Genomic DNA, 27,746 nt, shown 5'->3' with positions numbered 1-27,746 from the left:
GCTTCAGCGTGGGGACGGCTTCTGGGCGCAGTCCCGGCTTCCCAGCCGAGGATCTGGCAGGTCACCTACTCCCCCTCCCGACAGCAGAGCGCTGCGCCAGGGTCCCCTCTCCCGAGGGCGCAGCTCTGCACTTGGCACGGCCGCCCGCTGGGCAGGAGGCAGAAGCAAAGCGTGCCCTTGGCAGCAAACGCTGCGCCCCAGCACCGCGCCGCAGGACGGGCTCAGGTGGCACCAAGCTGAGCGCCCTCTGCTTTGTTCTCCATTCACAAGGGTGCAAAGCTTTGAAAATACAGCAGATTGTCACTGAACCCCTCATTAGACACTTGAGAAGTTGTACAAACTGACTTACCTTCCGAGGTAGCCTTGCTCTGAGCAGGCAGCTGCACTACAGACCTCCAGAGGAGCCTTCCAACCTGAATTTCTCCGTCTTTGTAACTGCCTTGTAGAACTGTAGACACACAAATAACAGCAAACCCTGCCCCGGTTGTGACTTCGGGCTGTTCAGAGGTATCAGTTTCAAGCTGCTATTCATTTTGTCTCTGCAGTTTGGGCACAGGTTTAGTCTTCTCCAGGCACGATGATGCTATCTAAATCTGCGACTTCACCGTGGATGTTCAGTGCCTGGTAAGCAGTTTGGGTTTATTTTCCTTTTTGCCCCTCGTTACTGGCTGGTAAATGGCACGTTAGTGATCTGTGCTGGTTGGATCTTTCAGAGAGAAGATCCTCTCTAGGCAGCGCTGCCGCTCTCATGGTAGGGGGGGAAGGTGACGGCCATTTCACCCAAAGCGTGCTCTGATGTTGTCACCAGGTGCTCTGCAGGGCATCCACCTTCTTCCCGTCTTCATTGCCAAGCGGACACACAGCTCACGCCGCCCAGGAGCAGACTCTGGAAGGCCATCAGGGAAACGCTACCTGTGTTTGCTTTTCCGCGTCAGGAATGCTGCCAAGAGCCATCAGGCTCCCCTCGGACGCGCTGCCGGACCAGCACGTGGGTACACAACACCTCTCCAGAAAGGAAGCCCAAACGCAGCCTGCCCAATTCCCAGCACAGGGGACCAGCCTCTCCCTCACCTCCTTCAGGAATCAGGCTCCTGGGAGGGGGGCACGCAGACCTGGGACCCTCGCAGCGGATCCCTTCCGGAGGGCCACGCATGCTGGGTGAAAAGCACGTGCTTCTCCAGGAGCGGCTCGCTGCCGGCCATTCAGCAACGGTAACGCAAAGCGTTTTGTAACCCTGCCTGCCTTTGCGGTAACACGAACCCGAGCCAAAGGAGCCGGTTCCCACACGCAACGCTCCATCTGACGGCACGCTTCAGCAGCCTGGACCCACGCAGAGCGGGGCTCAGACCTGTGCCAGGCCGGGTCTCCTCCGCTGCCAAACATATCGTGTTCGGGCCCACACGAAGCTCCTAACAAAGCATCACAGCTGGTATGAGCATCACTGTAAAGCTATCCCTCATAATAGCTCATATATGGGAAATTCACTTTACCACACATAATTAGACCTCTCTCTGGTTAAAACTTGTTTGAGGCTTAAAATGCCTTCAGCTCTACGCTAAATTCAGTGAGCAGAATTCAGACTTTTTCCTATGCAGAATCTGGATCCAATCTAAGGGCTCCTTAATGGGTAGAGAATTTTTCGTGTTGGACTGGATTAGCTGCACTAACACAAAGCATGACTGCTGCATCACTAGCGCTCGAGCAGCACCGCGTAACTCTTCCTTACATCAGAACCAAAAAAGGCCTTTGGAATTGCAGCTCCATCTCCCGAGTTCCAAAGAACTCCATGGGGGACAGAAAGGCAAAACCATTTAACCAGTTCAGTGCTTCGCAGGTGAAAGCGGGGAACTGCGAGTCCCAGCCGTGCCTTCAAACATTCTAGTTTGGCTTTTCTCAAGTCCGGATTCTTGATTTCATTTGACCTCAGTCAGAATTCACACGCACACAAAATCACCTCTTGGTCTGAAACTATCATATCCCCCATGTTTTCCTAACATTTAAATGGAACTGAGCTTCCCCTCCTCCCATCCCGCAGCGTGTCATGCTGGATGCCAACACCAGCCTGGCCGGACTATTCTCATCCAAAAGATGCCCGTGGCCACTAGAAAGATGACCCCATGGCCCTCCAGGGGTGAGCACAGTGCCAGCCCGCAGACCTCGCTGCGGGCAGCACAGCAGCTTGTGCGGGTTACTGCGCGCAAGCACCCCGCCGCTGGCCCCCCGCGCAGCCGGGCACCGACAGACCAAACGTCCGGCACCCGAAACGCGCCTCTGCTGACAGGGGACCTTGGGTGGTGCCTTTGCCCTCACCCAGAGCCCCCTCTTGCTGCCAGGAGCTGTCTGCAGAGATAAAACCAGCTGCAAGTGGGAACAAATCTGGAGGATGACACCGGAACCCAGCTTCCTGACGGACACTGAAGAGGTTCTGCGGGAAGGAGGCTGCGGCAGCCCGCCAGCCACCCCCGGCCGCAGCTCCAGGCCGTGGTGGGCAGCGCAGCGCCGGCCGCGCCAGGCAGCTCAGCCAGGCAAACCGCTACCCACGGCACCCGCCTGAGCCGGGGGCGGACGGGGGTTAACTGGTGTACAGCTAATTGCGCACAGATCCAAAACAAGCCCTGACGGAATTGTTCACTTTCAGTGAACTCCTCAGCAACTTATTTCATCTCTGTAACGCTTAAACACGGGCACAAGACATAAACTTTAAACATTTACTCTTAAGCTACCAAAGCGACGCAGACCGCCTCGCTGTAAACATCTGTGTAACGTTTCCATTTTACACTCTCAAGTACTTTTCACACGTTCACGTTCACAGACCTCCACTCATCTACCTGTTCTTCAAAGAGAAGAATAATCCTAAACCGCAAGTTACATCAGTATTTTCATTAGCAGTAAAAGTTCAAATAAACTTTCTGTGAATCCTCTGGTTTTCTCTTCATACAGCCAGTGACTTTTTTATCCCACCGCTACTAAAAAAAACCACCAGTGACAGCTTCCAAACAAAATTCTCTTTAATGGGACACACTCAGCCAATATAATTAAGAGCTTTCTGCACGCTGCAGTTCATGCCTTGATGGCATATTTCCGGACAGGGTACAAACGTTCTTTTCGCTGCTGTTTTTTGGTCTTCAGATTTTCTTCATGCTTATTTAATCTGCGTCGCATGGCACGAGTCTTCTTCGGCCGCAGATCAAGAGGCTTATACTTTTTGCCCTATTTGCAAAAACACACAAGTTGAGTTTGAGACACTGCAAGGCAGCAATCGGGTGCACGAGCTCAGAGAGCGCGGAGTTCCTCGTAAGACCAACATCGGCAGCAATGCTTTTTTTTTTTTTTTTAATTGGGACTATTGTTACAGTCTAGAAGTTTCAGAGAACTTCTCTCCACTGGGAAACATGAGCCAATCCCAACTTTTGTACCAGTCACACTAGCTTTGACTCAGATTTAAGTAATGCTTAATCTTACAAGCCCAGGTTATCCAACACCTGTTCGAGACTCCTTTTTGCCCCCCATGTATAAAACTCAAACTCCAAGAAGTAATATTGTAAAAATTATAGAAACATTTTACTGAGATAAAGAATTCCTTGGTCACCTGTAACATGACTAAAATTTAGGAGAGTATCTGCGTTTCCAGAAGCTGCATCTTCTAGAAAGCGCAGTACGCCCCAGGGAAGCAATGCTGCCCAGAAGGCTGGCAAAAGCAGCTTTACACCGAGCTTAGAGAATTCAGGATAGTCTTGCAGTGATATTTGAAAAGGAACCATGACTAGAGAACTTTAAAACTGAACATAAATAAGGATTTCTTCCTTGAATTTTAAGCTTTTAAGTAACAATCTATGAAATTAGTTCCTGCCTCCAAACTACGTATTTGAAAGCAGTAAGAGAAAAAAAAAGACCACTATGCAAAACGTTTGGACTTACCTTGTAAAACTTCCTCAAGTTCTCCTTCTGGGTCTGATTGATAACAGTCAGGACTCTGGCAATGGATTTGCGTACCACACGTCTGCACGTGAGAAAAACACAAAGCATGTCTCAGAACATACTAAAAGACAATTACTGTAGGTTTAAAACCCAGTATGCAGAGACCGTGTACGTGCTACAACCAAGTAACTCACATGATACCGTGTTACGGCAAAACACTAATAGCTTCCGGCACAGCTCGGCTTAACGCCTCTGAGCGGAGGCTCAAACCGACTTTCGAGCCTAGAAATATTTGTCCTTCTTTCGTACCACATTTTTCCCCTCGTTTCACAGTACGAAGGACCCACAGGCTGCGAAAGCGCCTCCCCAGCCCGCAGGTACCGCGCTCCCCCAGCCCCTGCTCGGGCCCGGGCCGAGCCCCTCCGCGGCCTCCCCTCGCCCCCACACCGCGGGCCAGGCCCCACTCACATCTTGGAGAGCTTGGAGGCGGCCCCGCCGGTCACCTTGGCCACGCGAAGCTGCGACAGCTCCACCTTCAGATCGTCCAGCTGCTTCAGCAGCTCCTCCTTCTTCTTCCCCCGCAGGTCTCGGGCCTTGATCTTGGCCTGCGGGCGGCGGAGAGGCCGTCAGCCCCGCTCCCGGGCCCCCGCCGCGCCGCCCGGCCGGCAGCGGCCTTCCCCAGCCCGCCGCCCCGCGGCCTCCCGCCGCCCGCCCTCATCCCACTCCCCCCCCCATCACGGCGACGGCGACGCCGGGCCAGCAGCGCGTGACGGCGGCACGTCGGGCTCGGTGGCGCGTCGGGACGGCCGGCAGCCCGGTGCCCGCCCGGATGCCGCCGGATTGCCCCGGGAGATGCCGCAAAGGGCTCACCATGATGGCGGCACCGGCGCGGCGCGCAGCGGAAAGGGTGGCAGCGGGGCGGGGACAGGGGGTGGTGCCGGCCGGAGCCTACCAATACGCGATAGGCGGCGGGGGAGAGCCCGTGCGCTGCGCACCGCGCGCCACCCCCGCGGGCAGCGCGGTGGTACCGGCCGCGGGCCCTGACAGGGGCGGCGGGAGGCGGCGGGGCAGCGCCGCCGGCCCCGGGGCAGCGGCCCCTCGGGAGCGGGCCGCTCCGCTGCGACAGCTCGGCGCTGCTGCTGCTGTTTCTCCTGCTGCTGCTGCTGCCGCCGTCGCCGTCGTCCCCGGCTCGTCTTCAGCCGCTGGAGCCCTGTCAGAGCGGAGCCGGTGTTCTCGCGCTGGCCGAGGTGCGGCACTCCTACCCCGGCAGCGATGGGGACGTGACGGCGGGCGGGGCGGGAGCGTGACTGGGGCAGGGGCACGGCCGCGCGCGAAGTGGCCGGGCAGGACAGACGGACGGACGGAGAGACACAGACGGGTGGAGGGAGGTGGCCGGGCCAGGCCTCCCCGCACGGTGGCGCCGCCTCCCGCCGTATCCAGGCACCCGCGCCGTGCCTCACCGGCCCCGCGCGGGAGGGCGGGGGCTCCCGATTGACGTCCCGCGCCGTCAATCAGAAGGCCGTCTCGTCGTTTGCCCGGGCGCTCTCCCAATAGGAGCGGGCGGGGGCGGGGCGAGGCCGGCCCGGACTAGCGTGAGGCGGCAGCCGCGCTCGGCGCAGCCGGAGCCCCCGCCGCGGCGGCGCTGGCGGCTTTGCTCGGGAGCTGGCGGGGGCGGCGCGGATGGTGAGAGGAGCCGCCCGGCAGCGCGTGCCCCGCACCGGTCCGGTCTCCAGGTGCGGGGGGCGGAGCCGCGACGGGGCGGGCGGGCGCGGGCGGGGCGGCGCGGGCGGGCGGGAGCGGCGGCGGCGGCTGCGGCTGCGGGCGCCTCGGGGCAGGCCCGGCGGCGGCGCGCCCCTCACCGCTGTCTCGCCCCCGCAGAGCTCCAGGCCCGGCGGAGAAGCCCTGCCGCAAGCGGAGGCCCAGGTAAGGCGGGAGCGGGCGGCCCGGCAGGTGCGGGCGGGGGCGGCCGGGGCTGTGCGGAGCATCCCCTCCCGGCGGCGGGGCCGGCTCCGCGCCGCCGTTAGGCGCTCCCGAAACGAGCCGCGACCCCGCTGGGGGTCCGTGCTCTGTGCCGGGGCTGAGGGACGGCGATGGCGGGGGCGGCTGGCCAGGCCCTGCGCCCGGAGCCGCTCTCGTCGCCGTCTCCGCCGTTAACGGGGAAGAGAAACACGATGTGACACGTTTTCTGTTTAGGCCTTGGTCTGCAACGTAACCGCGATCGTTACGAAAACGGCCCCTTCTTTATTAACTTCTCTGTTCTTTATGTTACCTTGCCTCTCGCCACCCTGCCTCTCCCAGCTGGGGAGGCTCTGGGTGTTTCGCGTGCCTTTGGCAGGTAGTTGCTGCGTTTCTGCATCAGCAAACGAATCCTTTTGGATGAAATACCGCTGGATTTTACGAGAGCTGCCTGTGCAGTGCTGGATATCCAAATCGCAAGTTAGACGGGATCGGCGTGGATTTGGTGTGGTTTTAAACTCTTACCTCAGCAACTCCCTCTTCACCAAATTCTTGTTTTGCACTGAGAAATGCTTTGGACAATAGGCGATGTGAAATGGCCTTGGGGATAGAAGCTGAATGATTGTTAGGTTGTGTCATCCCCCCAGATTTCTTTCCCGTTAGTGGCTATAAAAATGTCAGTAACCAAAGGCTGCCCCAGAGAAAACGTTCAGGATCAAGACTGCAGGTTTCCAGAGGCTGGGTCTAATCTCACACCACAGAATAGGACCTGTTTTTGTTACAGTCTGAGTTATACTTCTGTAATTTAATAACCAGGCTCCAAGCTTGCTTGCTTAAGCTACCTCTCAGCTAAGCAATCCTAGTCTTCCAACCTGCAAAATGGATACCTTATTATAAAAAATAGCTAGTTTTTGCCAGAGCGGTCGAAATGCAATCCATAATTCTCAGTATTTTGTCTAAGCTAATGCAAAGCAGCACTGCTGGATCATATGATGACTAAAATATTAGTATAAGTGAGTCTCCCAGCATGCGTATGCTCTCCCACCACTCCTGCAAGCAACAGAACCACGGTGTTGGTAGCAGACTTCAGAAATCATAGAAGATCACCCTGGTCTGGATCTTGCTGTGGAAGTTTGCGGATGCGGTTACTGCCCGGTGTATCTCCTCGCCTTGCGTGACCCCTGTTGTGTAACGGTTGTAACTTCCCTTGCTCAGACTGTTGAGGGGGCGATTAAGAGCATGACACCTGGCTGTAGGTCATGTTCTCAGAAAAAAAGATGCTTTGTTTTCAAATCAGATAAGTCAGTCTCTTTTAAGACGCTTTGGTAAACTGGATCACAATTTGTGTTAAACGGAAGAAACAATGTGTCACTTAATGGGAAGCAAATCACATAATTCTCCAACCATTCTGGGCTGCAAGAATAATACAGGCAGCACACACAAACGTGATAGCCAGGTTCTTTGCCTCAGAAAATACAAAATCCATTCACAGAAACTGTATGGAGAGAAGAAATGGTTTGCTGTGCTACAAAGGAGATTGTGATCATTATTTTATCTTGAAATACAGGTACCACACAGCATCAAAATTCAATTGACAGTCCAAGTCCCTTACAAACATTGGAAGATTTTATCACAAAGGTGACTAGTTGGGCTAAGCTTTGCATGCAAGAATGATACAGACAGCAGCACTGTGTTCTGTGCTCACCATGTACAGTTGAGAGACTAGATCTACAAGTGATAAAATGCTGAAAGTCCTTAGCAGTGGGAGGAATACGTAGCTTGCCTGTATTGTTATTCATTTCTCTGTTATTTGGTGGAGAGAGGTAATAAAAATGGAGAACAACAATTCAAAATGTCACAAGCTTATAACCCGAGTCAGTTCTGCATTGAAATTAAATCATGTTGTCCGTAATGTTGCACCGAAGGCACGGTTTTATGAAGGTGGGAGGACGGGGGCTGTAGCTCTCCCTCCTCTGCTGCCAGCGCCGCTCCCGTCACATGATGCGACTGCACAGTCCTCCGCTCGCACTGCAGCTGCGCTCGCCCTGGTGTGTGCCAGTCAGATTTCGCCCCTTTTTGCATCACTTTTATTCTGGTTTAGCTCTGCTGGCTTTAAATGGACTTGTTGATAAACTGCCGCAGTATAAATGGATAATGGGGATTCATTTCATCATCTGGCCACGTTACTTGGGCTTATCTTCCATTCTGCTTGGTGCGCTTTGCGCAAGGAAGGAGGAGTTCTGGTGTGAAAGTCTATTCTGAGGTGATGTTACTGCTTAAATAGCTAAAATGTAACTGTATTTTAAATAAAAAAACCCACCAACCCCCTAAAGCATGATACAGCTATCAGAGTCTTACCAGTTGGTGTCTTTTTTCACAGAACTTATAATATTATTTTTTTCATAGAAACGTTCAGTTGAAGCAATTTTTGTAGAAGGAAAGCCAGGACCTGTACATGCAAGTTTCATACTAATTTTCTTTGATATTCTTGTGTAAGGTCATTCTGCAGGCTTGGCTTTTGTAGCTGAGTTGCTGTCTTTAAGCACGTAAGCTCTTCTGGGTATGTAGTTTTTAAACAGGCTAGAAACAGAGGCATGGAATGGGGTATGTGTTGCAGCAGAAGGAAGCAGTTTAAAGGAGTGGACCAAATTGTGTGTGGGAGCTGCATGGAGGGTCAAATGGAGGTCTGTTTCTGTAAAGTATGTAAGTTAGTTGCCAGCACAAATATTACCTAGCAGTTTACATGTGCTGAGAGAGCGCAGAACAGCCCTGCAGCGGGAATAGACCAGAATAACCATCAATCTGGTTCCCTGAGGATGTCAGTCAAGAAAGGAAGTGTGCGATGCCAAAAAGCCTGGATGGAGCAGCAGGTTTAGAGGACTCACCGTTTGAAGTATTTTTAATCATTGCTATTATTACAATGGAACACAGACTAGAAGCTGAATTTTTTAGATATAATTAAAGCAGAAGTCAGCAGAGGGATTTCTCTGCTGTGTGGCAGAGGAACGGTCCAGGAGCAGTTCCTGCTCAGGAGGGTGAATTCCCCGAGTGATGATACTCTCCATGCAGTTCCTGAGCTTGCTGGCAGCTTACTGCCGAACATCGGTTCGGAGAGAAGGAGTGAAGGGAGCTGATCAAAAAGCTTTCCCTCGCTTGTACTGCATCCTCTTTTGTCAGAGTAAGGTTCCAGTTGGAAGGCAGCCATTGACACCTTGGCTGAGAATGTTAACAAGATACAGAGTGTGATGATAACTGCCCTTCAGATCAGACGCTGGTCTGAACTGCTGTTTGGGCCATCTAGTAAATAATTTGACTTGCAGGAAAGGAGTCTCCTAACTGTCCGTATCATGTTAACATTGAGCTACATTGTATAGCAACCGTTCAGTTTAGAATTGAGTGTACACCAAAGAGTTAAAACATCAGTCGTTTTCTGAGTAAAGAAAGAAAAAAATTCTATCCTGTAACTCGGATGCTTTTTAGGAACTTGGCCGCTCTAGATGCGAGAGGCATGTGCTTTTCCACCCTGCTTTAGGTGATGGCTTAGTTCAAGGGGGCCCAGATTTGGCTCAGTCAACAGTTGTGTTGGCGCCTTGCCATTGAATGTGCATAAAATGGAGCTGCCTGCAATTCCCTCCTCACTCTAACATGGAGGGGCAGCCCAGAGAGACCTGAGGCTCCGGTATGCCTTGCTGTAGGTTGACTTGGCTATGGGAGTTAGGCAGGGATGTGCGATCCCTGCAGCATAAACTATTGTATTGTGGCTGGATCGTTGCTTTTGAGTCCCTGGGTTGTAATTTGGTGTCTTGTCATAACTAATGCATTTCAACCCTTGTGCCTGTGCTTCCAAAATCTTCCTCCCTTCTCACAGTGGCTTTATGTGCTTTTCCAGATGTATGAGGTTCGTATCTCATTTGCAGACTCTTCCTATGATTTTCTGTCTTACGTGCATTTCCACAAAATCAAGATAAAACACAACTGGCATTTTAGCTGCTCCAAGTACATTGTGTGTAAATAAACCACTAAATAGTTTAGCTTGTGAAATATAAATACACACAGCTCAGCCTGCTGCAGCTGATGGTGTTTTTCTATCTCCCTCCTTCCCCTCCCACCCCTGCCAAGAGTAGGCTAGCCTGATGTTCTTTTTTCTATTGCTCTTTCATACAATGCAAATGACTACAAAGTACCACGTAGGTGGTATGCAGGCACCACTACAGATTCATGATTTGAATTTGGATGCAAGGAAACACTTGCATCCTCTTCCACATTGCATCTGAACCATCTTCTGAGGATTCCTGGACTCCGATGACCCAGAAACTCTGCCTCCATCTGACTTTGAGCATGAGCTCATCTTTAGTAGCAAACTAGTTAAGTCAGTAGAAGAGCAGAGGCCCAACTGTGATGACATTTTTAGCCTTTGCCCTTTGTTCATCCTATACACAAAAGGTCATGAACTGCAGTGAAAGAGGGATCACAGAGGGCGCAGAACTGACAAAGGTGAGACAAATTGCCAGTGGCAGAAACATAAAGAGGAGAAGCAAAAGTTTTGTGTTATGAAGGTAATTGTAAAAGGCCACGTGCACCCCATGGTGATATCATGTCTCTTGTATTTAAAGCGAGTCCACCCATAGCGAATTTAGAAGAGTCTGCTGGTAAGGTGTGGCTTAGATGATCTCAATGTAGAAGGCAGTCAGGGACAACACTCTGTTTCCATGGTACGATGCTACTGAGCAGCTCCGCCTTCTGGGGGAGATGATGTAAAGCTGCAGTTCTGCATACACACAGGTGTGCTTTTAGCAATAAAAGGATTTTTAAAGACTTGTAAAACGAATGAAAAGTCTGATTCCACGGACTAAGCGCGCACTTGAAGCTAAAATAATAGGGCTGAGGCTACAGGCCGGATATTCAAACTCAGTTGACTCAGAATGGAGTCCAGTTTGTGGCGTTGGCTGTTTCCCTACAGGAAGTCTTGAGACTGTTCCTGCAGATATGTGAAAGGCAATGCAGAGGTGGCAGCTCACGTTAACTCTGGGGTCTTAATACAAGACAATGTTTGCAGGTCTTCTGGTCTGATATGCTGAGGAATGAACTACACACTCGTGGAAGTATTAAACTTTCAGTTTGCAGTAATAAAATTCTTGGGTGACTCTGTGTGCCTGCTGTCTGCCACTTCCACTCGCTATAGCAGTGTGCATCTGGAGAATTGTGCGTGCGTGGTTTTATCTTGTTTTCTTACATATCCCTGTCCCTCTCCTTTCCCCTTTTTAGGAAATAAAGTTTATGCACAGTCAGGCTTTCTCTTTTTTCTTCTTCTCCAAGCAGCTTTTAATCACTCGTCCAATGTAACCAGTGTTGCTGTAGGGAGAAGGGTCCTGAAGATTATCTAGCCAGTAATGTTCACAAAACTCGAAGGAAGTTGAAAGAGAGGGACATGTTTAGTGCATCCATGAAAGGGAAGGACAGACAGAGGAGAGTTGTTAGGTTTTGTAGGAGCATTCTGGCCAGCCAGTCAGCGTGTGTGGAGCTCTGGGACAGCTGCAGCTTTACAGTTCCCTTTGCTGGGTGGGAGAGCCAGGCGTATGGTGATGGAAAGGGAGGTTATGGAGGGAAGGATCAACAGGGCCACACACAGGTCGATGTGGGACCAGGCTTCCTCCATCTGTAAAAGAGAGAACGACCGTTTGTGCACAAATGTGTGGGCTGGTGTCACAGGCTCAGCTGGGTTTGTATGCTTTTATAATTTTTTAAAATGCCTTCCCTCTTGCTTAATCTTTAAAGATAGTACTACCTCTGCAAGTTAGCTGTAAAATTGGTATATTTTAGTAGGAAAAATACTTTTTTGGTAAATTCCCAATTGGAGTAGAACTGCATTTGCAGGTGGTTTTCCATCAGCCACACTGTCATTTGTTTATAAAATAGAGGTTTTTCACCCTCCTAGTTCATGCTGCATTGCTCCTTACTGCCCTTTTGAAATAAGCAAACATCCAGGCAGAGATCAGCTAAATAAAATAGCTCTGTGTTTCTCTTAAGTTATATTGTAAATTGCTTTTTATCGTTGTGTTCAAACAAAAAATGTCTCCAAAGCCTGGGCTCTGCCCAGGTCCTTTTCCTTGTGTATTTTGTGTGCGTGTTTATATAACAGTGAGCATAGCTGCTACAGAAACAATCTAGTGGTTCTTTAAGCTAGACCTGGGTATTGCTGTCCTCCTGGACTACAAACCCTGCCAGGAGGCTGGGAGTGGTCTCTCAGCCTGCTCTTGGATGCCTCCTGCAGCATCCAAGTGAGCTACTGTAAAAGGAGCTTGGTATGTCGGGAAGAGCTGCAGCCGCTGCAGTGCTGACGTGCCCTGAGGTGAACAGTAGCCGGGGGTGAGAAATATCTGTGTGTGGTTCCAATTTTTACTTAAAAACCTTGGACTAATCAAGAAATCCTTTCTTTTCCCCTTCATATATTTTATGAAGAAATGGTCCGATATGTAACTGCTCTTTGCTGTTCCCTCTGAGGTACTGACTCCAGCAGTCTGTGAAGCTTTTGGGGTGTGTATGCCCATATGTATGAGGGGTTATTTATTTATTTCAGTGTTTTGTGACTAGACCTGAGCGGTGTCTCAGGAACTTTGGGACAGTGGTTATTGATAGTGAATTAGGTATTCTGGCAAGAGGAATGAATTTGGGTTGTAATTAATTTTGCATTGTCTGAGGCTCTGTCAGGACTGGCACTCTGAGCAGATTACATGGAAACGCACAGATGGTTTTCCCAAAACGTGCAGTTTAGCTTTGAAAGAAAACATGAGAGGCGAGTGTGCTAATCTGTAGAAGAAAAGGAGAGGCAAGTAGAGAGCAAAGGTAGACATCTTGCTTGATGAAGGCAAGATCAGATGTTTCTTGGTGGAGATTTGAGACATGATGGTACCAGGCTTCGGGTATGAATGATGAAGAGCTTCGTTTTACCTGTGCCATTATTTGTGGATACGAAATAGATACCAGCTGGGCATCTGGCTTTATATCCCGTCCCCCTTTGGCAATGGTGCTGGGGGAGATGTGTCAGGAAGAAAAGTGAAAAGAGCTGGTCTTTTTGACTTAAGGTTTGAGACCTTTAAAATCCTGATAGTTCAGAATGTGTTTTCCACCATTGGTTTCTGTGGAGAGCAGTTCTAATAACGTCTCAGTTGGGGAAATTCCTGTAACAAGATAGATGTAGAAATTGTGCTTGCTTTTGCTTTTTGATTACCACTTGCATCTCTAAGGAGTGGGAAGCATTTGAAAAGCAGAGTTTATATATGTGTTGTGATTTCCTGATTAAAATGATAAAACTGTCCATGAAGCTGTGAATCAGGATGCAGCCATCACCTCTATCATTAGTTCACTTGTCTAAGCATATACTTTCTGCCCAACTCCAGAATTGTAATATTAATCAGAGCCTCACCTGCAACCCCCAAGCCAATTGTATTTGATGCAAGCCATGGAACCCCAGATCAGCAAGAGTTTAGGACTTACAGTCGATATGGCAGTTTACTGTTCTGTATTAGTCTGTCACAGAAAGTTCTGATTCTCAGGCAAAAGGTTAATCAATATAGTCAACCCACCCTAGTTGACTGCTTGGTTTCAAGTTTGCTGTCTTCAGGTCGGTGGGTGAAAAAATAAAGAGCATTTCTTTTAAAAAAGAGAATGGTCTTCCTCTCCTTCCTATCCCTATCCCCAACATTGACCTTCATGGATTGTCCTGTTAGATTTGCATCCGCTGTCCTCTTCCGAAGGTTGTGTACAGGTTATTTAAGGGATGGAGCTGCAGGCTCAGTAATCAAAATGGCTAGAGCCTGAAATAAAATACAGATTCTCATTCTAATTTTAGCCAAGAAGCTTCACTGGGTCACATTGATCAGTTCTGTGCATTGTAATAAATTTGTTCCTGTGCTTAGTGTGAATGTTTAACATCCAAGCTTTGTCTTTGGAAGGCTGGAATGCCACAGTGTGTAAGTCACCTGTTAAATGACATGAGTGGCATGTTCTGATTTTTGGAAGAGCTGCTTCTGAAACATGCGCTTGTGCCTATACTTACAAAATCATGTGATTTTTTCTGAAAGTGATAGTTTAAAGTATAAATGTCTAAAAGTTTAAGACTAAATTCTTCTGGTTTTAAAGACAGACCGGTTGTATATCATGTATGTGAAGTATCTGTATTCTGTACTGATTGTGTTCAGTACTGCTGACTCTGATATCCTTGGTAAAATACCAGACGCAACAAATGTGCCACCAAAGTCTTTGTAATGAGATTGTTTGCCTCTAGTAGTACAGGATGAGAGCTGATGCTGATGCTCTAGTGAGAAGAGAGTTGTTCTTTCAATTGACCATTTAGGTGAAGTAGACAAAGCACTGCTAATAGGTTCTCACAGCTTTTATCCTCTAAATACTCATGTGATGAGGCTGTCCAGGTTGACTGGAAGGCAGGAGACACAACTCCACAAGCGAGCAGAAGAGATCACTTTAAAAAATACGGAAGGTTTGTACAGATGCTCTGTTGAGAGGTTAAGGTGCCGTGTCCAGCCAACTCTGCTATGCAGCTCTAGGAAACTGCTCCTGATTCTGCTTGTCCTTACTCAATAGAGTTTATACGCTCCTAACTTCTGCCTGTACAGTATGCCATACAGTTATAGTATCCCTAAATTTTCTGTGGAGAGAGGTTTTATTTGCTTGTAAGCGTCAGGTGTGAAATTATGACCGCCCTCTTCTACCAGGGAGCTGAACGGCAGGTTATAGTGATCCTGGCTAAGGAATAAACCTGGCTAAGGAGATGTGCCTGTGATACAGTCATTGAACATCCATGCATGACTTCTGTTTGCAGCTTGATTTCCTTGAACCAGAGTACTCTTCCACTGTTCACAAAGCGTGCCTTGCTTTACAGGCCTGAGTCCCAGAATAGGGCCAGTAGGGAGTCCATAGCATTGACTTCAGCGCTCTTTTTCCCTTCCAGCTGAGCCTGGAAAACCTTAGCCAAAAGACGGCAAACCACAGGGAAGTGGAAACGTGTGTGATGTAAGTGACACATAACTTTAAAAATACTGGCTAGCATCATGAAACTTTCATCCGTTTCCCATACCCCTTCTCCTGCTGCCTTTCAGCTTCAACTGCTTTGCACAGTCTTGCCATCTTCGGGGATGCTCCTCTACCCTGGGTGCTGCAATGGGATGAATTTGTAAAATCTATTAATGTATTGTACTAAGCAAACCTGGAATTGTGTGTTCGGAGAGCGTGTTGGAAAGAACCTGGCACGCGAAGTGCGATGCTTGGCTAGCACAATTTTTCTGCCTTGTATGGCCTGAGGAGTTGGCAGAATCTTTGAGACAATAAGTTCTGCTGGAAGTGACCATTTATTTTAAGTCCTTTAAACTAATGTTTCTGTGTCTCCTTTTGCAGACTCTGGAGATCTTTTTTTTTTAACATGTGCTACTTGAGAAAAAAGAAAATAATTGTCATGCAAAACAGCCCAGCAGTTTCTTTTGCATGAAAGAGAGCAAAAGGCATCAAACGCAAGAACAAAAAATAAAGTAGGTGTTATTTCTGGTATAGCTGGGCTGTCAAAACTGGGAGAACTGTGTGTTTGCAGAAGAGGAGGACAGAGCTGTGCGGTTACTTCTAGTATCAAAGAGGAGGAGTGGTCCATGTTGCATTTTATTTATATTTACTACTAGTTGCATTTTATTTATATTTTTCATTGGAGCTCAGCATGCCCTGGGGAAAGGGCGATGTCAGTAGCTATATTCCTCCCTTTGCTGTGCCCACTTGCTGTTTCTAATAATAATTCTTTCTCCTGTCTGTAATGCTGCTGCATTACAACACAGCCTTTAGTGCAGGGAAGACCTCCTCCTTTCCTGAGCTGCTCATGATAGTAGTTCTTTCTTTGTACAGCACCAAATACTGCCCCCTCTGGAGCATGATAAGCCAAAACCAGTGCATGAGATAACTAATTTTTTCTTCTCCGTCAGCTGGAAGAGCCAGCTTCACCTACCATTTAACAGCTCCTGTTGTCCTTTTTCTTTCCATCTTCCCTTCACATCTTTCCCTCATATTCAGGCATGTGCTGTGGCTGAGTGAAATCAGGGTTTAAACTGCAGCGGCACATGTCTCATGTCTGTAAGCAAAGTGCTCCTTTGAATCTGAGATCTGTAGAAAAATTACCTTCTGGCAGCTTTTCTAAAGATACCTCACAGAGGGAAATTGTTATGTTGTTATGCTTATTACTACTGTGCTTAATTCTTCACGCTTTTATTTCTTTCTTGGTTGAACCCCTTATTTCTTTTCCTGATTATCTTCTCCTAGAAGGAAGACTCTGTTTGCCTGTGATGTGATTCAGTCTGAATATTTTTATAATGTATTTTCTGTATGGTGTTATTTTACAATCCTCATTAAGAATATTGTGACATGTAATGAGTAAGAAACCAGTCCATTCTTGAGCAGGGCTCATGCTTTTCAAGTGTAACCTTTACGGATTTTCAGTAGGACTTTCTACCATACCATGTACAGGTATAAATACACTAGTCAGTTTAGAAGTACTCCTGTTTTCTGGGTGCAGTATGCGGCAGAACCAGAACATGCCCTTAACTGTCCTGCAGGAGAGTGAAACGATCGCATCCATTGTCACTGACCAAAGCTGATTATTTGTAGCATACTCGTTCAGTCATCCCAGAGGTGCCGGGTCTGTTGTGTCAATTCTCTCCTGCAGGCACTTCTACTTGCATCTTCAGGTCATTACGAGCAGAGGTAGTTTCATAATTGTGTGGGTAACTAAGGTTTCATTTTTCATTCTACTTTTAACTATGATTTAGCTGTTTTATTATAAAATAACCCAGGAACAAAGAGGGCGCATTGAGGATTCTGTGTTTAATTTATTATGTACTAATGAAATAGCTTTTCATAAGCACCCAGAGTCTTCTCCATTCATTCTAGTGTCTTCTGGTCACCTCCCTCTAAAGGCCTCAGTAGAAAATGAGATAAATTTTTGCATCTGTCTTACTGTTCAGGTGCTTACGGTTGAGTGAGAGAAGTACCATCAAAATGCTTGACAAACAGTGAGGTTAGGCTAAGTGAGTACCATCAAAATGTTTGACAGTGAAGTTAAGCCAAGCGTGCTTGAAAAGCTGCAGATGTAATTTTTAGAGACCACAGTACAGGGCAGTTCGAGTTCCTCAAGAATTCTGTTCAAAGCCTGTTTCAGAATAAGCATTAAATGTCTAATTCAAAGCGCGCTCATGGAGGTGTGCATTGAGTGTTTTATTCTGGGTCCAACATGCAAGTCTTTCTTTTTTATCATATGAAATACAGATGGCAATCCGCATTAGAACCAGGTAGAAGGCAGGTTTGGAATGCTGAAGGGTAGTGATGTTTTCACGGCAGGAACTATGATGAGTTTTTTTAAATTTACCACTGTTAGCTGTATTTCAGTCTTTTTGCATCACTGTTCTATTGCTGAGTATTGGTTTTAATGGAAACTAAAATAATGAACAAACTTAGAGGTTTTAGCAGAAGGTCTGCAAACATTTTGCCATTCACAACACAATGATTTCCCCACTTCTTCCACCTGGCCTCCTCGGTCACCCCGCACACCCCGGTTAGAGCTGCAGTACCCTAATGATGTCAGTACCTATCCTTGTTTTAAGCCACAGTTTTGGCCGTGTTCAGCAGTAGTGCTTTACAGTGTCAGATGCTGATACTAGCTGGTTTTCGTTTTGACCTGTCCTGTTTCTCACCATCATTGCCAACCGCTGCTGGTTGTGCCAGGATGATAACCGTCCCTGGAACACTGAGAGCACCCGACGTTAGTGATGGTCATCATTGCCTTAAACAATATAAATTATAGGGGTGATAATATGCAATGGAACTGTTACATTTTCAACACAATCTATTTTTCATTGTCTTTGCCAAGTTCATGGGATATACAGTTGTATCGGAAGTCTTTTATTGTAGTAGAACATTGCCTGGCAGGCAGGTCCTCTATACATAAAACCCAAAGTTGCTTCTTGCAAATGAACCTGAATTTTTTGTAAGATTCTAATTTTAAAGGACACAGGGTTTTGTTGCCTCCCCTCTGAACTAATAATCTCTTCCATATTCTAATTAATTTTTAGTTCTCCCATCCCTTCTTTTCATACTTGTTCTTCTCTATGTTGTGGGGGTTTTTTTTGTTGGTTGGTTTGGGTTTTTTTGTTTCTTTGTGGTTTTTGTGGTTTGTTTTTTTTTTTTTAGGTAGGTTGTTTTTTCTTTAGGTCTCTGCTTTTTGTGCTTTTGGTCGCTTCGCTTTGAAGTGGAACTTGATCAGCATTTATTGATATTTTGATCTCTAAAGCAATACAAGCTAAATCTTTCATGTATGAATATGCATGTTGATGTATGTGGTTTTTAAGATTTCGGCTTACTCAGTTGCAGAGTGAAGATATAATTTTGCAGGTACTGTAGTGTCACATCTTCTGTGAGGAATGGTCCGTTTTACCAGTAGGGATTCTTTCTTGGAGATACATTTGAGTGACTGAGACTTGCTTCCGTTTCCTCTCTTTCAAAAGGTAAAACCCTGCCTGTTATAGAAAGCGTGCTCCTTTTGTGTGCTTCTGCATGTAAGTCTCTGCCTCTTACTCCTCACCCCAGCTACATAATACCACATTTTAGCCTAAACTCAGGCTACTGATTGCCTTAAACCATCTGTGTGTCTTGATTGCAACATACATTTTTTTCTTTTTGGAACCTGTGAATAAAGGAAAAACTGCATGTCCTAGTGGAGTGCTCATTTTTCAGGTCTCTGTGGAATGTCAGAATGTGGTTTGTTTCCGAGGTGCCTTCACCAGCAGCCTCTGATAAGAAGGCAGGTTGTTCCCTCTGCTTTCAGCAGCTTCTTTCCGTGAGCAGAAAAGGTGCTTTTGCCCTCTGCTTCAGGAACAGCTCCAAGGCCGTGTCGTGCCAATAGCCATATCGTGAGGCTGACCATACAGAATATTTTCAATGTTTTGTTTTCAATTTGGTAATCTCTCCTCTCCCTCTCCGCTCCCTCTCCGCTCCCTCTCCTCTCCCTCTCCTCTCCCTCTCCTCTCCCTCTCCTCTCCCTCTCCTCTCCCTCTCCTCTCCCTCTCCTCTCCCTCTCCTCTCCCTCTCCTCTCCCTCTCCTCTCCCTCTCCTCTCCCTCTCCTCTCCCTCTCCTCTCCTCTCCCTCTCCTCTATTTTTTTTCTCCTTTCTCTGCAACAGCTATTTTTCCTGCCTTCTGACACCTTTCAGATCAGCAGGCAGTGAATTTTCTAGCGTGTCTTCTGTTGATTGCATAAATGGCCCTTGGTGCAGTGGGTCCAGCGGGCTCCCTCAGCGTGCGCATTGCAGTCGGTATTACTTGCCCATGCCAGGGCTACCGCAGGTTCAGTTGGCCAGTGTTAGCAGTGGTTGGGGTAGGTGGATAGTATAGTTTAAGGGTAGCATGAAATGAAATTTACTTCACCATTGAATAAAAGGAATGATATACAGACTGTATGAAACATACTTTGCAATTTAAGCAAGCTCCTCAATTTTTCAAAACATATCTGAAGCTGCTCTGGAGTGCCTGGTCTACCACAGTGGAGTGCTGCAGAATCCAAGGGCCTTGCCGCAGGATTTAGGTCACCCTTGCTGCGGAGCACACAGGACCTGGGGTATTGTCCCTCTTCCTGAAATTCCTGAATCACCTCATGGCTGCTTCTGACATCTGTTTTTAGCTCTCACTGTTCCCTTCAATTTCACATGGTGGTGCTTTAAGTACTCAGTGTTGTTTGTTTGATGCTGCGTGAATGTAAATGTTTAGAGATTTCAGACACAGCCTGGTACTTCACAATATTCATGTCCTGCTTGCTAGGCTCATGCCAACGGCTTTTGACATCTGGTTGGTATGTTCTGAACTCTCTGTCTGGCACCCACATTGCAGTTACCTGACAATAAACAGATGCTTCCTACCTTTGTCTGGAACTCTTCAGCAAGTCGTTTGTGCAGTGCAGCCCATGTCCTTGCACTAGTACTTTAGTGCACTGTCAGGTGGGTGTATAAAAGACAAGGGAACGTGTGCTGCATCTTGTCTAAACCAGGAAATCATGAAACGGCTTGGATGGCAGGATATGCTCACTGACTGACCCCAAAAAGCTGGGGGGAGCTGCCAATTTCTTCTGCATTTGATAAGCATGAAATGTTTGTTCAGAAAAGCATTTCTGAAGCCAATGTGGATATTCCTGACAATTGATGAAAGTTGCTTCTGGGTACTTCCAATGACTGCAAGGAGTTAGCTTTGCCATTTCCTGGCTTGAACTGGGACTTGTAGGTAATTGTTTATGCAAATAGCATCCAAACAGAGCATCTGCACAAATGGAAACTTGTTGCTTAACAAAAGTGCTTACCAGAACCGGTAGAGAAGTTGCTGAAAGTAAAAGCTCTGCATTTGCCCAGTTAGAGGTGTGCTTATCTTGCACTAAAATTCTTAGCACAGAAGTGCCAAAGGCCTGGCAGCCATTTTCAGAGGAGCACGTTTTGTTGCTGCTGCTGAGAAATCTATAGCTCACCTTTGGATGATCAAAAAGATAATTTTATATCTATGTATATTTCAAGTAGGATTTTAAAAGCCAATCTGCCTTTTTAGGCTTTCATATTCCCTTATTTGCTCAATACTAGGATTATGTATGTTATACCTTTGGTTTTTGTTCAGGTGATTACTGCACAGTATGACATTTTGGTCATATGAATAGTAAAAATAGATCTGCAGGTATCATTGTGGCCAGTGCAAGCCATGGAATGAAACAGTCACGAGGAAGTAGAGAAGAAGCAGGATATTTTTTAGCATTCTGTCCAAAATTGCTATGCTTTAGCAGTAGGAACCAGTGAGCTACGGTTTTCAGCAGTTACATAAGAAAATGAAATGTAAACAGAACTGAGGCTAGTCTCTCTAAATACAGCTGCAGGATAAACACCTCTGCAGAGTGGCAAATTTAGAGAGGATTTCTTTGTCCAAGTATGAAACCCAAGTACTGTTTGTGTTACAGTTCTTTTGTTGGCAGTTTTGTGTTTGTGAATACAGTCCTCCAAGTTATTTTATGATTCTTGTACCACTTTTATTTTTAATTTTGCTGTTAACTAGTGCATTGTGCAACAATTAGTCCTACGCTTTGATTCTCAGTTGTTATTTTTAATAAGCCTTGAGAAGAGTAACCTGTGGAGAGTTGCATGCTCTTTGTTACCATCCCCATGGATCTGTACATGCATCTGATCTGGATGAGTTCATAGTAAAGCTCAATTTTTTGAGTAATATGGCTATTTTCTTCTTCATAGGACTGAGTTTGCCCTAAAAGAAATCATGTCATCAGGAGGAGCTGAAGATGATATTCCTCAAGCAGAGAGGAAAACAGTGACAGACTTTTGCTACTTATTGGATAAATCTAAACAGCTATTCAATGGCTTAAGGTTAGTGCATTTTTGACAGTATTCCTTCAGAAAGTATTGGAACATAGGCTTTAGTATGTGAGTGATGCTCAAGTCAGTTGTACAGTGAACGTTTTGAACTCAACCCCAGTAAGTTTGTTTAGGAGAGAACAATATGCACCTATGTATGGGTGGTTTTGGACCATGTAATAATGCCTGTAGGAGTAGGGGTTCATACATTGCTTCTGAGACAGTAGGGAAGAAACTGTGAGAAAGGTGAGCCAAGCTTCTCGATCATGTCAGTTAACAGTAAACTAGAAGTTGGAAATGCTGTGAAATTGATAGAATTTGAACTGAAATGTTATGTATGAAGTACACAATTAAGGGCGAGTTGTGGCTGTATACAGACAACTGCATGCAAGTCCAAAACCCCACAGCCTCTGCACCAAAAAAAAAAAAAAAAAAGGGATGAGAAGGATTGGCCTAGGTGGGTGGAAAGGCATGGGGGGAATGTTTTTTGGGAAGAAATTTAGGAAGTGATAAAGAGAAGCACCCAAATTATAGCCTGAATGTGTCTGGTGAAACAAATGCTTAATCTGAACTGTGGAGAAAGGTAAAGTCTGCATTTATCTACAAAACCTCTGCAATGGCATCTAGAAAGTCTAGCTGTTTTATCAGCACCAGTAAGAAGGGGAATGAGAGTAAGGGGAGTTCAAGGAAAATAGTTCACATTTGGACAGTGATAGAGGCATCCTGCGTATGTCAGAATATGCCGAGTTAAAGATTATGTATTCAAGAGCTGTTTCATTTCTAAGCTTTGCTGTAGAGTCTCTTAAGCAACATGGTTTTTAGCTCATATCTTGTTGGCAGTTCAATGTCTTACTGGTCTGAGTAATACTGTATGTTTGGGCCCATATAGCTTGCTGTTATTCAAACACAGATGGTTAGCAAAGATGTTTTTAATTGCTTCCCCCCACTCCCCCTGCTATTGATAATCCTTTCATGTGCTTTAGAAGTTGATTACCAAATCCAAAACAAACAGTTTGTGCTCCAAAATCTGAATGGTAAATGGGCAGTAGAGAAAAGGAGTTCTTGGTGATTGCATTCGGCACCCCATGAAACAGGATCTAAAGCAAAAGGACCGAGATCTTGAGGACAGGATTTCCAGGGCCATAAATGCCATTACATCGGCTTTCTGAATCAGCTTGCTTGAAGTTTTGGCCTGAGTCACAATTAATACAGTTCATGTCTGGATGTGTGATGCTCAAGTTCAGATCACAATGGTGGCAGAGCACCTACAGCCATCCTGTCTTTTGCTTTGGGCATGGAGAAAGTTAGTACTTATATCAGATTTCGAGATGAGATATGTAGTTTCCATGTGTATCCATGGTACTTTGCCAAAGAGAAACCTTCTTATCCAGCTACATGAAAAGAAAATAGAAAATACCTTTGGATGGAATTTGGGCAATAAAAATAAAGAGATGGGCCTCAGCAGTCACCTCTGCTGTGTGAAAATAAGAAGTACCGGAACAGGAACCTGCCTCTGTCCTTACTGAAACTTGATGCAGTAAATGTAGTTGCTTCTTGCACTGAACTTGACCGCCATTTCACTTATAAGGCCTGTGATTCCTGTAGGCATAATGGCTGGATAAAGCAGCATTATAATTTTCAGATATCTCCTCTGTTAGTGCTTGTTCTCTTCTGGGTAGTTCACCTGGAAATAACTTGGCAAGTATCCTAATTCTTAGTCCAGTTGCTTGCTTTTCCATCTAGCAGAACAAATGCGTTTGATGCATGCGTGCCTGCCTGCTGCCTTCTGTTTGATGAGGATGATGGCCTTTGCTGTGTTTTATGCCATTCTCTTGTCCCTACATCTTTCATGGAAAAGAAGTGATGGGGGAGGGAGAGGAGAGCAATGATTTCCTTCCGCAAACCTCCTCTGGGCACTTCAGCTACAGGGAACTGAGCCTATAGCTGTGTTGGCAGCTGCTTAGCTGTTGCTGCTGCCAAAAATGCAAGGGCTCAGCCTGCCACGTCTTTGTTTCAGTAGCATTTCCTTCCTCTCTTCCCAATACAGATGCCAAATACAGCATTTGAGGAAAACATATGATGGTCTGCCAAGGTTGCTGCTCCAAAGTATACTTCATGCTCACACTACCCCCGATACCATCTTTTTGTGGCTACGCCTGCTAGAGTAACTTAGAGGGGAGGCTGTCTTTCTAATGGCTGCACCCACTTTCTGAACACCCTGAGCTATAAGTTATAAACCCCTGTTAATGAAGTATGTTCCAATCGCTCTCTTCTCTCCTTTCCCCACTCCCACTTGCCTTTTTCCAAGAAAAGGCTGGAAAGAAGGAGCACGTTAGGAAGCAGTTTTTCATGGTGTACTGTCAGCCATTATTATTTTCTTTTTAACGTTAAAAAGTGCTTAAACATGTTCAGTATCACAGAGAAGCTTGAAACTTGGAGAAACTTTCTACATGTATCTTACTAGCCCAGATTATAAGGTCTTACGGCTCATTGTGCAGGCTGCAAGAATCAAAACTGCTGTCCTTTCATGGAAAGAGGTGATAGTGTTTAACCATTTATTTTGTAGACTTCTAGTAAGATGCAAGCTGAACCTCTTAGTTCTGTTCCACACTGCCGCTGCTGCTGATGTAGAATCAACAGGACCCTGTTAGCTTCAGGTAGTGCTGCAGGCTGTACCCTGTCTGGTACTGGGAAAGGACTGGCTTCTCACACCGATGCCATCAGTGAGGCAAGTTACTGTGCGTGCTACTGGTGTGCTTGCTGTCTTTGTGGGTCATTAGAGGCAATAGGGAAGCTACGCCACAATGCCGTTACCCGCTGCTGCCTAGGTTCTGGGAATAGGAGCCTGTAATTACTACAAGCCTATGAACATAAAAAGGAAATTGTCTTTTTTATCACCTGTCAAAACTGTGAATGTATTTAAAGCTCCGAATGTTAAACTTACAGTTATTGTAACTTTCCATTTTGAAGTGTACTGCTGAGTCCCTAGGACTTTCTCAACATCTTCATGCTGTCCCTGTGTGACAACTTCCATGTGGTGCTGGCCAAACAAACCTCAGCACCTTTAATTGGTTTTCAGCCAGTATTATCTGGCTTCTGCCAACAGCATGGCTGAAATGAACTACTGGCAGAAAATGAATTATGACTACCTAAGTAGTGCTGGACTTTGCTGAGACTATACAGCAAGAATTGGATAAAATTCTGGACTGTCAATGGAATTTATGCACCGGCCACTCTAGTGTGGCAAGGGAACCAGTCTTCTGGGCCCACTGTTGAGAAACCCATCCTTTTTGAGTTTGTCTTCATATCCAGTTTGGAATATTTTAAAAGCCAAGAAATTGGAAACAGTCTCCAGTTGTTAGAGGCTATTGTAATGAAGTGTGTAACTGTCTTCCTTGTCTGGATAAAACTGTCCTAAATCAAAGCGTCCCCATTCCCTCCTCTGCGTGTGGGTTGCTTCTTGCTGCCACTTCCTCCCTCGTGTAAAGCAGATGGTGATCAGTAACAGCATGAGCGAGTACCCCTACCACCGCCTGTCCTGTACCCAGCATCCACAGCCAGGCACGCCGCAGGAAGATGAGGCTGTTGCCTTTTTCTCTCCATATTGCTCTAGTATCCTTCTGTAGATCTGGAAGTAGCAAAATATCTTACTGTAACATAGGTCTTTTGATCTCAGGTTGGGTGTGTAATTGCTTCTGGATCATAGAATCATTAAGGTTGGAAAAGACCTCTAGGATCATGAAGTCCAACCATCAACCATCAGGGATCATATATTCCCTCTGTCTCCTTCAGTGGGAGGAGCTGTATTGATAATCCACTCTGCAATCAACCGAGTCTTTAGTATTCTTTTGGGCTATTTCTCACCAAATAATGCAGATCCTCTGATCTGATTAAAGAAAAAAAAAAAGCTGCACTAAATGTTCTCTTTTGCTTACGCATCCATTTTCTCACGGCAAAATTTCTTGATACATGAGAGCAACACGCACGATGCTCAGAACACAAAACAGTAAATGGATAGCAGCAATGGCAGCTCTTGTCTGCAAAAATCTGGTGAAACCACGGTAATGTATTGTCATAAATGAAGTTTTATTACAGCCATGTCAGAATACTATCAAAAGAACAAGTGCTACTGTCTGTTTCCATGGAGATCTTTCCTGTTCCCTGGGGAGCCGAGGAATCGCATGGTATTGTGCAGCTATGCCAGCTGCAATTAGGCAAGCATGCTGCTTGAGAAATATGCGTGTGGACACCCAGCAGTGACCGTGGACAGCAACGGCCAAACACGTGTACACTGCGCTAGCACAGGCTTTTCAAAATGCCACTAATTTTCATATATTCAAAACTAATGTGCATCGAGTTGAACTAGGCTTTATATGAATGCTTAGGCCCATACAGAGGAGGGTACAGCACTGAGGGAGTGACAGGGGTGTGCAAGGGAGGATGACGGGAGGTGTAAGGAGCATATTAGCTTACTGATGAGGGATATGTGCATAAGCGTGGTCAGCAAATAGTTACCTGCTTATGTCTTAATTTGTGCACATACCTACTTCTTGGTGTTTGAGAGAAGGGTGTGCTTTCTTGCTTCCTCATGTTAAACCTTTGCTCAAATGTCCTAAGCAACTTGGCCTAGAAAGCCCAATTTACTACGGGTAGGGTTCTTTGAGTCAACTTGCTAATTCAGCCATTCTTTAAGTTAGTGCTAGGGAACTTTGATGATTTTTTTTTTTTTAATTATCAATTTTAGTGTTGTTTTGTATTTGTATTCACTTTTAATTTATTTTTTTTTTTTAACATTGAAACTTGTGATGTGCTAAGTAAATTTAATGCTACCTCTGGCTATAGCAAAGCCTTAATGTATCTTACACATATATTTGGACAGTTTCTTAACTTCTTTTGTTTAGCTAAAAAGTTTACATCTGTTATAGCACTAGAAAGTGGTGAATCATTTGCTGCAGTAAATGCTTTAAATTTGCATGTGTTTGTATAAAGCTGTGTTTGGATGAAGATGTTTGTGCCCTGAAGGACGTGTGTATACTCCTGTTTACCCCTCGCTACACTAAAGTATGTTCCAAGATATGGAGCAGCCAACTGAAAGTTTGAGGGGATTTTTTCCCCCCTTCCTTGTAAAATCCTGCCCAGATTCTTTGGCGTCTTCACAGAATAGCAGCAGCAAGTACTGGAATGGTTTTCCAGGCTGGTAAGAGTCATAGCTGATAACGGATTCATTTTACATGTAGTAACTAAGCTAGGTCCCCTCAAGCTGTGTGGGAAGTACAGTTGGCTGATGAGCAAAGGCATATTAATTTCCTTTTCTACCTAGGGTGCTGTTAAAGCAATTACAGTTAGCAGAAATGTGCCAGTACGCTGCTCTGGAAATCGTAGTGTACTGCTTTTCTTGTCTTACTCCTCCAGAAGACATGGCACAGTTTCCAAAAGGTGCTTCCCTCAGTCTCGACCTCCCAGGCTTGGAAGTGGAATATGCTGCTTTGCTGTGCCTGCCTGCTGAGGCTGAGGTGTTGGATGGTGCATTAACCAGCACAGTGCTTCAAGAGAGCATTCCCTGAAGAAATCATTCTTGAATCAAATGAAAGATAATGCTGTCTTGAAAAAGCTGTTTCCTTTCCACGTAGAGTTGTACACCCCCTTTGAATCAGCTTCGGTATAGATTTGTAGGCAACATGTGCTCAGTGAGACTGCGGTTTTTTGGTCTTCTCTGTTGCATGTGTTCCAAGATTCAAGTAACTCTCAGGTGACGGCCTTCTGTTAGGTTTGAGCGCACAACCTTTAAAGCTAAAATTCTTAGGACTATATTGTAATTATGGGGTGGGGGTGGAGGGAATTATATCACAGCATGGTAATCAAGTCGAGGTATGAAAGCAGAACTGAAGTGGATTGACTAACCCACCTTATAGTGCTGGAGACTGATATGAAAAATCCAGAAGGTCTCAGGTTCTGATGTACTACTGACTCAGAGTTAGAGGGTGACAAATGTTGTGGTGATGATGTAACATGACCCAGTGAACATTGGCTCTGAGCATCCATATGCTTGCTTGACCTGGTGACATTTGGACACCTGATTTATGTGTGATGTTATAGGGTCTCTTTCTGAAACACAGTGAACAGCCTCATCCTTTTGAAAAAAGATCATTTCCTTAATGAGCAGCAGGAAATACTACCAGTCTAAATGAACTAATTTCCATTAGATTATTCTGCTTGCTTTTGGGTTGGTTTTTTTTTTTTTTCACTATGATATTTTAAGGGTCCAATTTAGCTTTCTGTGCATATAACTATAAAATGACTTCTCTTTTAGCAAGATGTTAAGATGTTTTCAATCACCTGTTGAAAAATGCATGTAGGAACAAGGTCATTTCCTGTTTGGGGTGACCATTTGTAGGCTTGTTCTTAGGATGCTGTTGAGAACCTGGTAATACTGAAG

The 27,746-nt window shown here is 46.1% G+C and overlaps 2 protein-coding genes across 10 annotated transcripts in view; one reads left to right on the top strand and one right to left on the bottom strand.

The window, feature by feature from the left end:
- Positions 1-2,990: 2,990 nt before the first annotated feature.
- On the bottom strand, positions 2,991-4,921 carry RPL35 (ribosomal protein L35). Its single transcript, XM_064468536.1, has 4 exons — positions 4,789-4,921; positions 4,387-4,523; positions 3,919-4,000; positions 2,991-3,210 (listed from the first exon to the last, which is right to left on the bottom strand). Exons 1-4 carry the CDS (start codon positions 4,789-4,791, stop codon positions 3,061-3,063), a joined length of 372 nt encoding a protein of 123 aa, XP_064324606.1. The 5' UTR covers positions 4,792-4,921; the 3' UTR covers positions 2,991-3,060.
- Positions 4,922-4,930: 9 nt separating this feature from the next.
- SCAI (suppressor of cancer cell invasion) overlaps positions 4,931-27,746 on the top strand; it is a 44,435-nt gene continuing 21,619 nt past the window's right edge. Inside the window, exons 1-4 of one of the 9 annotated variants that reach the window (XM_064468526.1) lie at positions 5,129-5,165; positions 5,797-5,841; positions 14,843-14,904; positions 21,191-21,322. In XM_064468526.1, the coding sequence (XP_064324596.1) occupies positions 14,903-14,904; positions 21,191-21,322 (134 nt within the window). In that variant the 5' untranslated portion in view covers positions 5,129-5,165; positions 5,797-5,841; positions 14,843-14,902. Of the gene's footprint in view, positions 5,166-5,438; positions 5,652-5,796; positions 5,842-14,842; positions 14,905-15,313; positions 15,417-21,190; positions 21,323-27,746 lie in introns of those variants that run through there. The other 8 variants (XM_064468525.1, XM_064468527.1, XM_064468521.1 and 5 more) reach the window with 8 other exon arrangements.

The sequence above is a fragment of the Phalacrocorax carbo genome, chromosome 18 (genome assembly GCF_963921805.1).
Source record: "Phalacrocorax carbo chromosome 18, bPhaCar2.1, whole genome shotgun sequence".
In the NCBI taxonomy this organism is placed as follows: domain Eukaryota; kingdom Metazoa; phylum Chordata; class Aves; order Suliformes; family Phalacrocoracidae; genus Phalacrocorax; species Phalacrocorax carbo.
The sequence above is the reverse complement of the archived record's forward strand: the minus strand, read 5'-3'. Positions and strand labels throughout refer to the sequence as shown.

Bases quoted from the DNA above. Each gene is read 5' to 3' on its own strand.
- RPL35 (XM_064468536.1), bottom strand. The intron at 4,001-4,386 runs GTGAGTGGGGCC...TCTCACGTGCAG, and splicing joins GCCTCCAAGCTCTCCAAGAT to ACGTGTGGTACGCAAATCCA. The intron at 3,211-3,918 runs GTAAGTCCAAAC...TTTTGCAAATAG, and splicing joins ACTTGAGGAAGTTTTACAAG to GGCAAAAAGTATAAGCCTCT.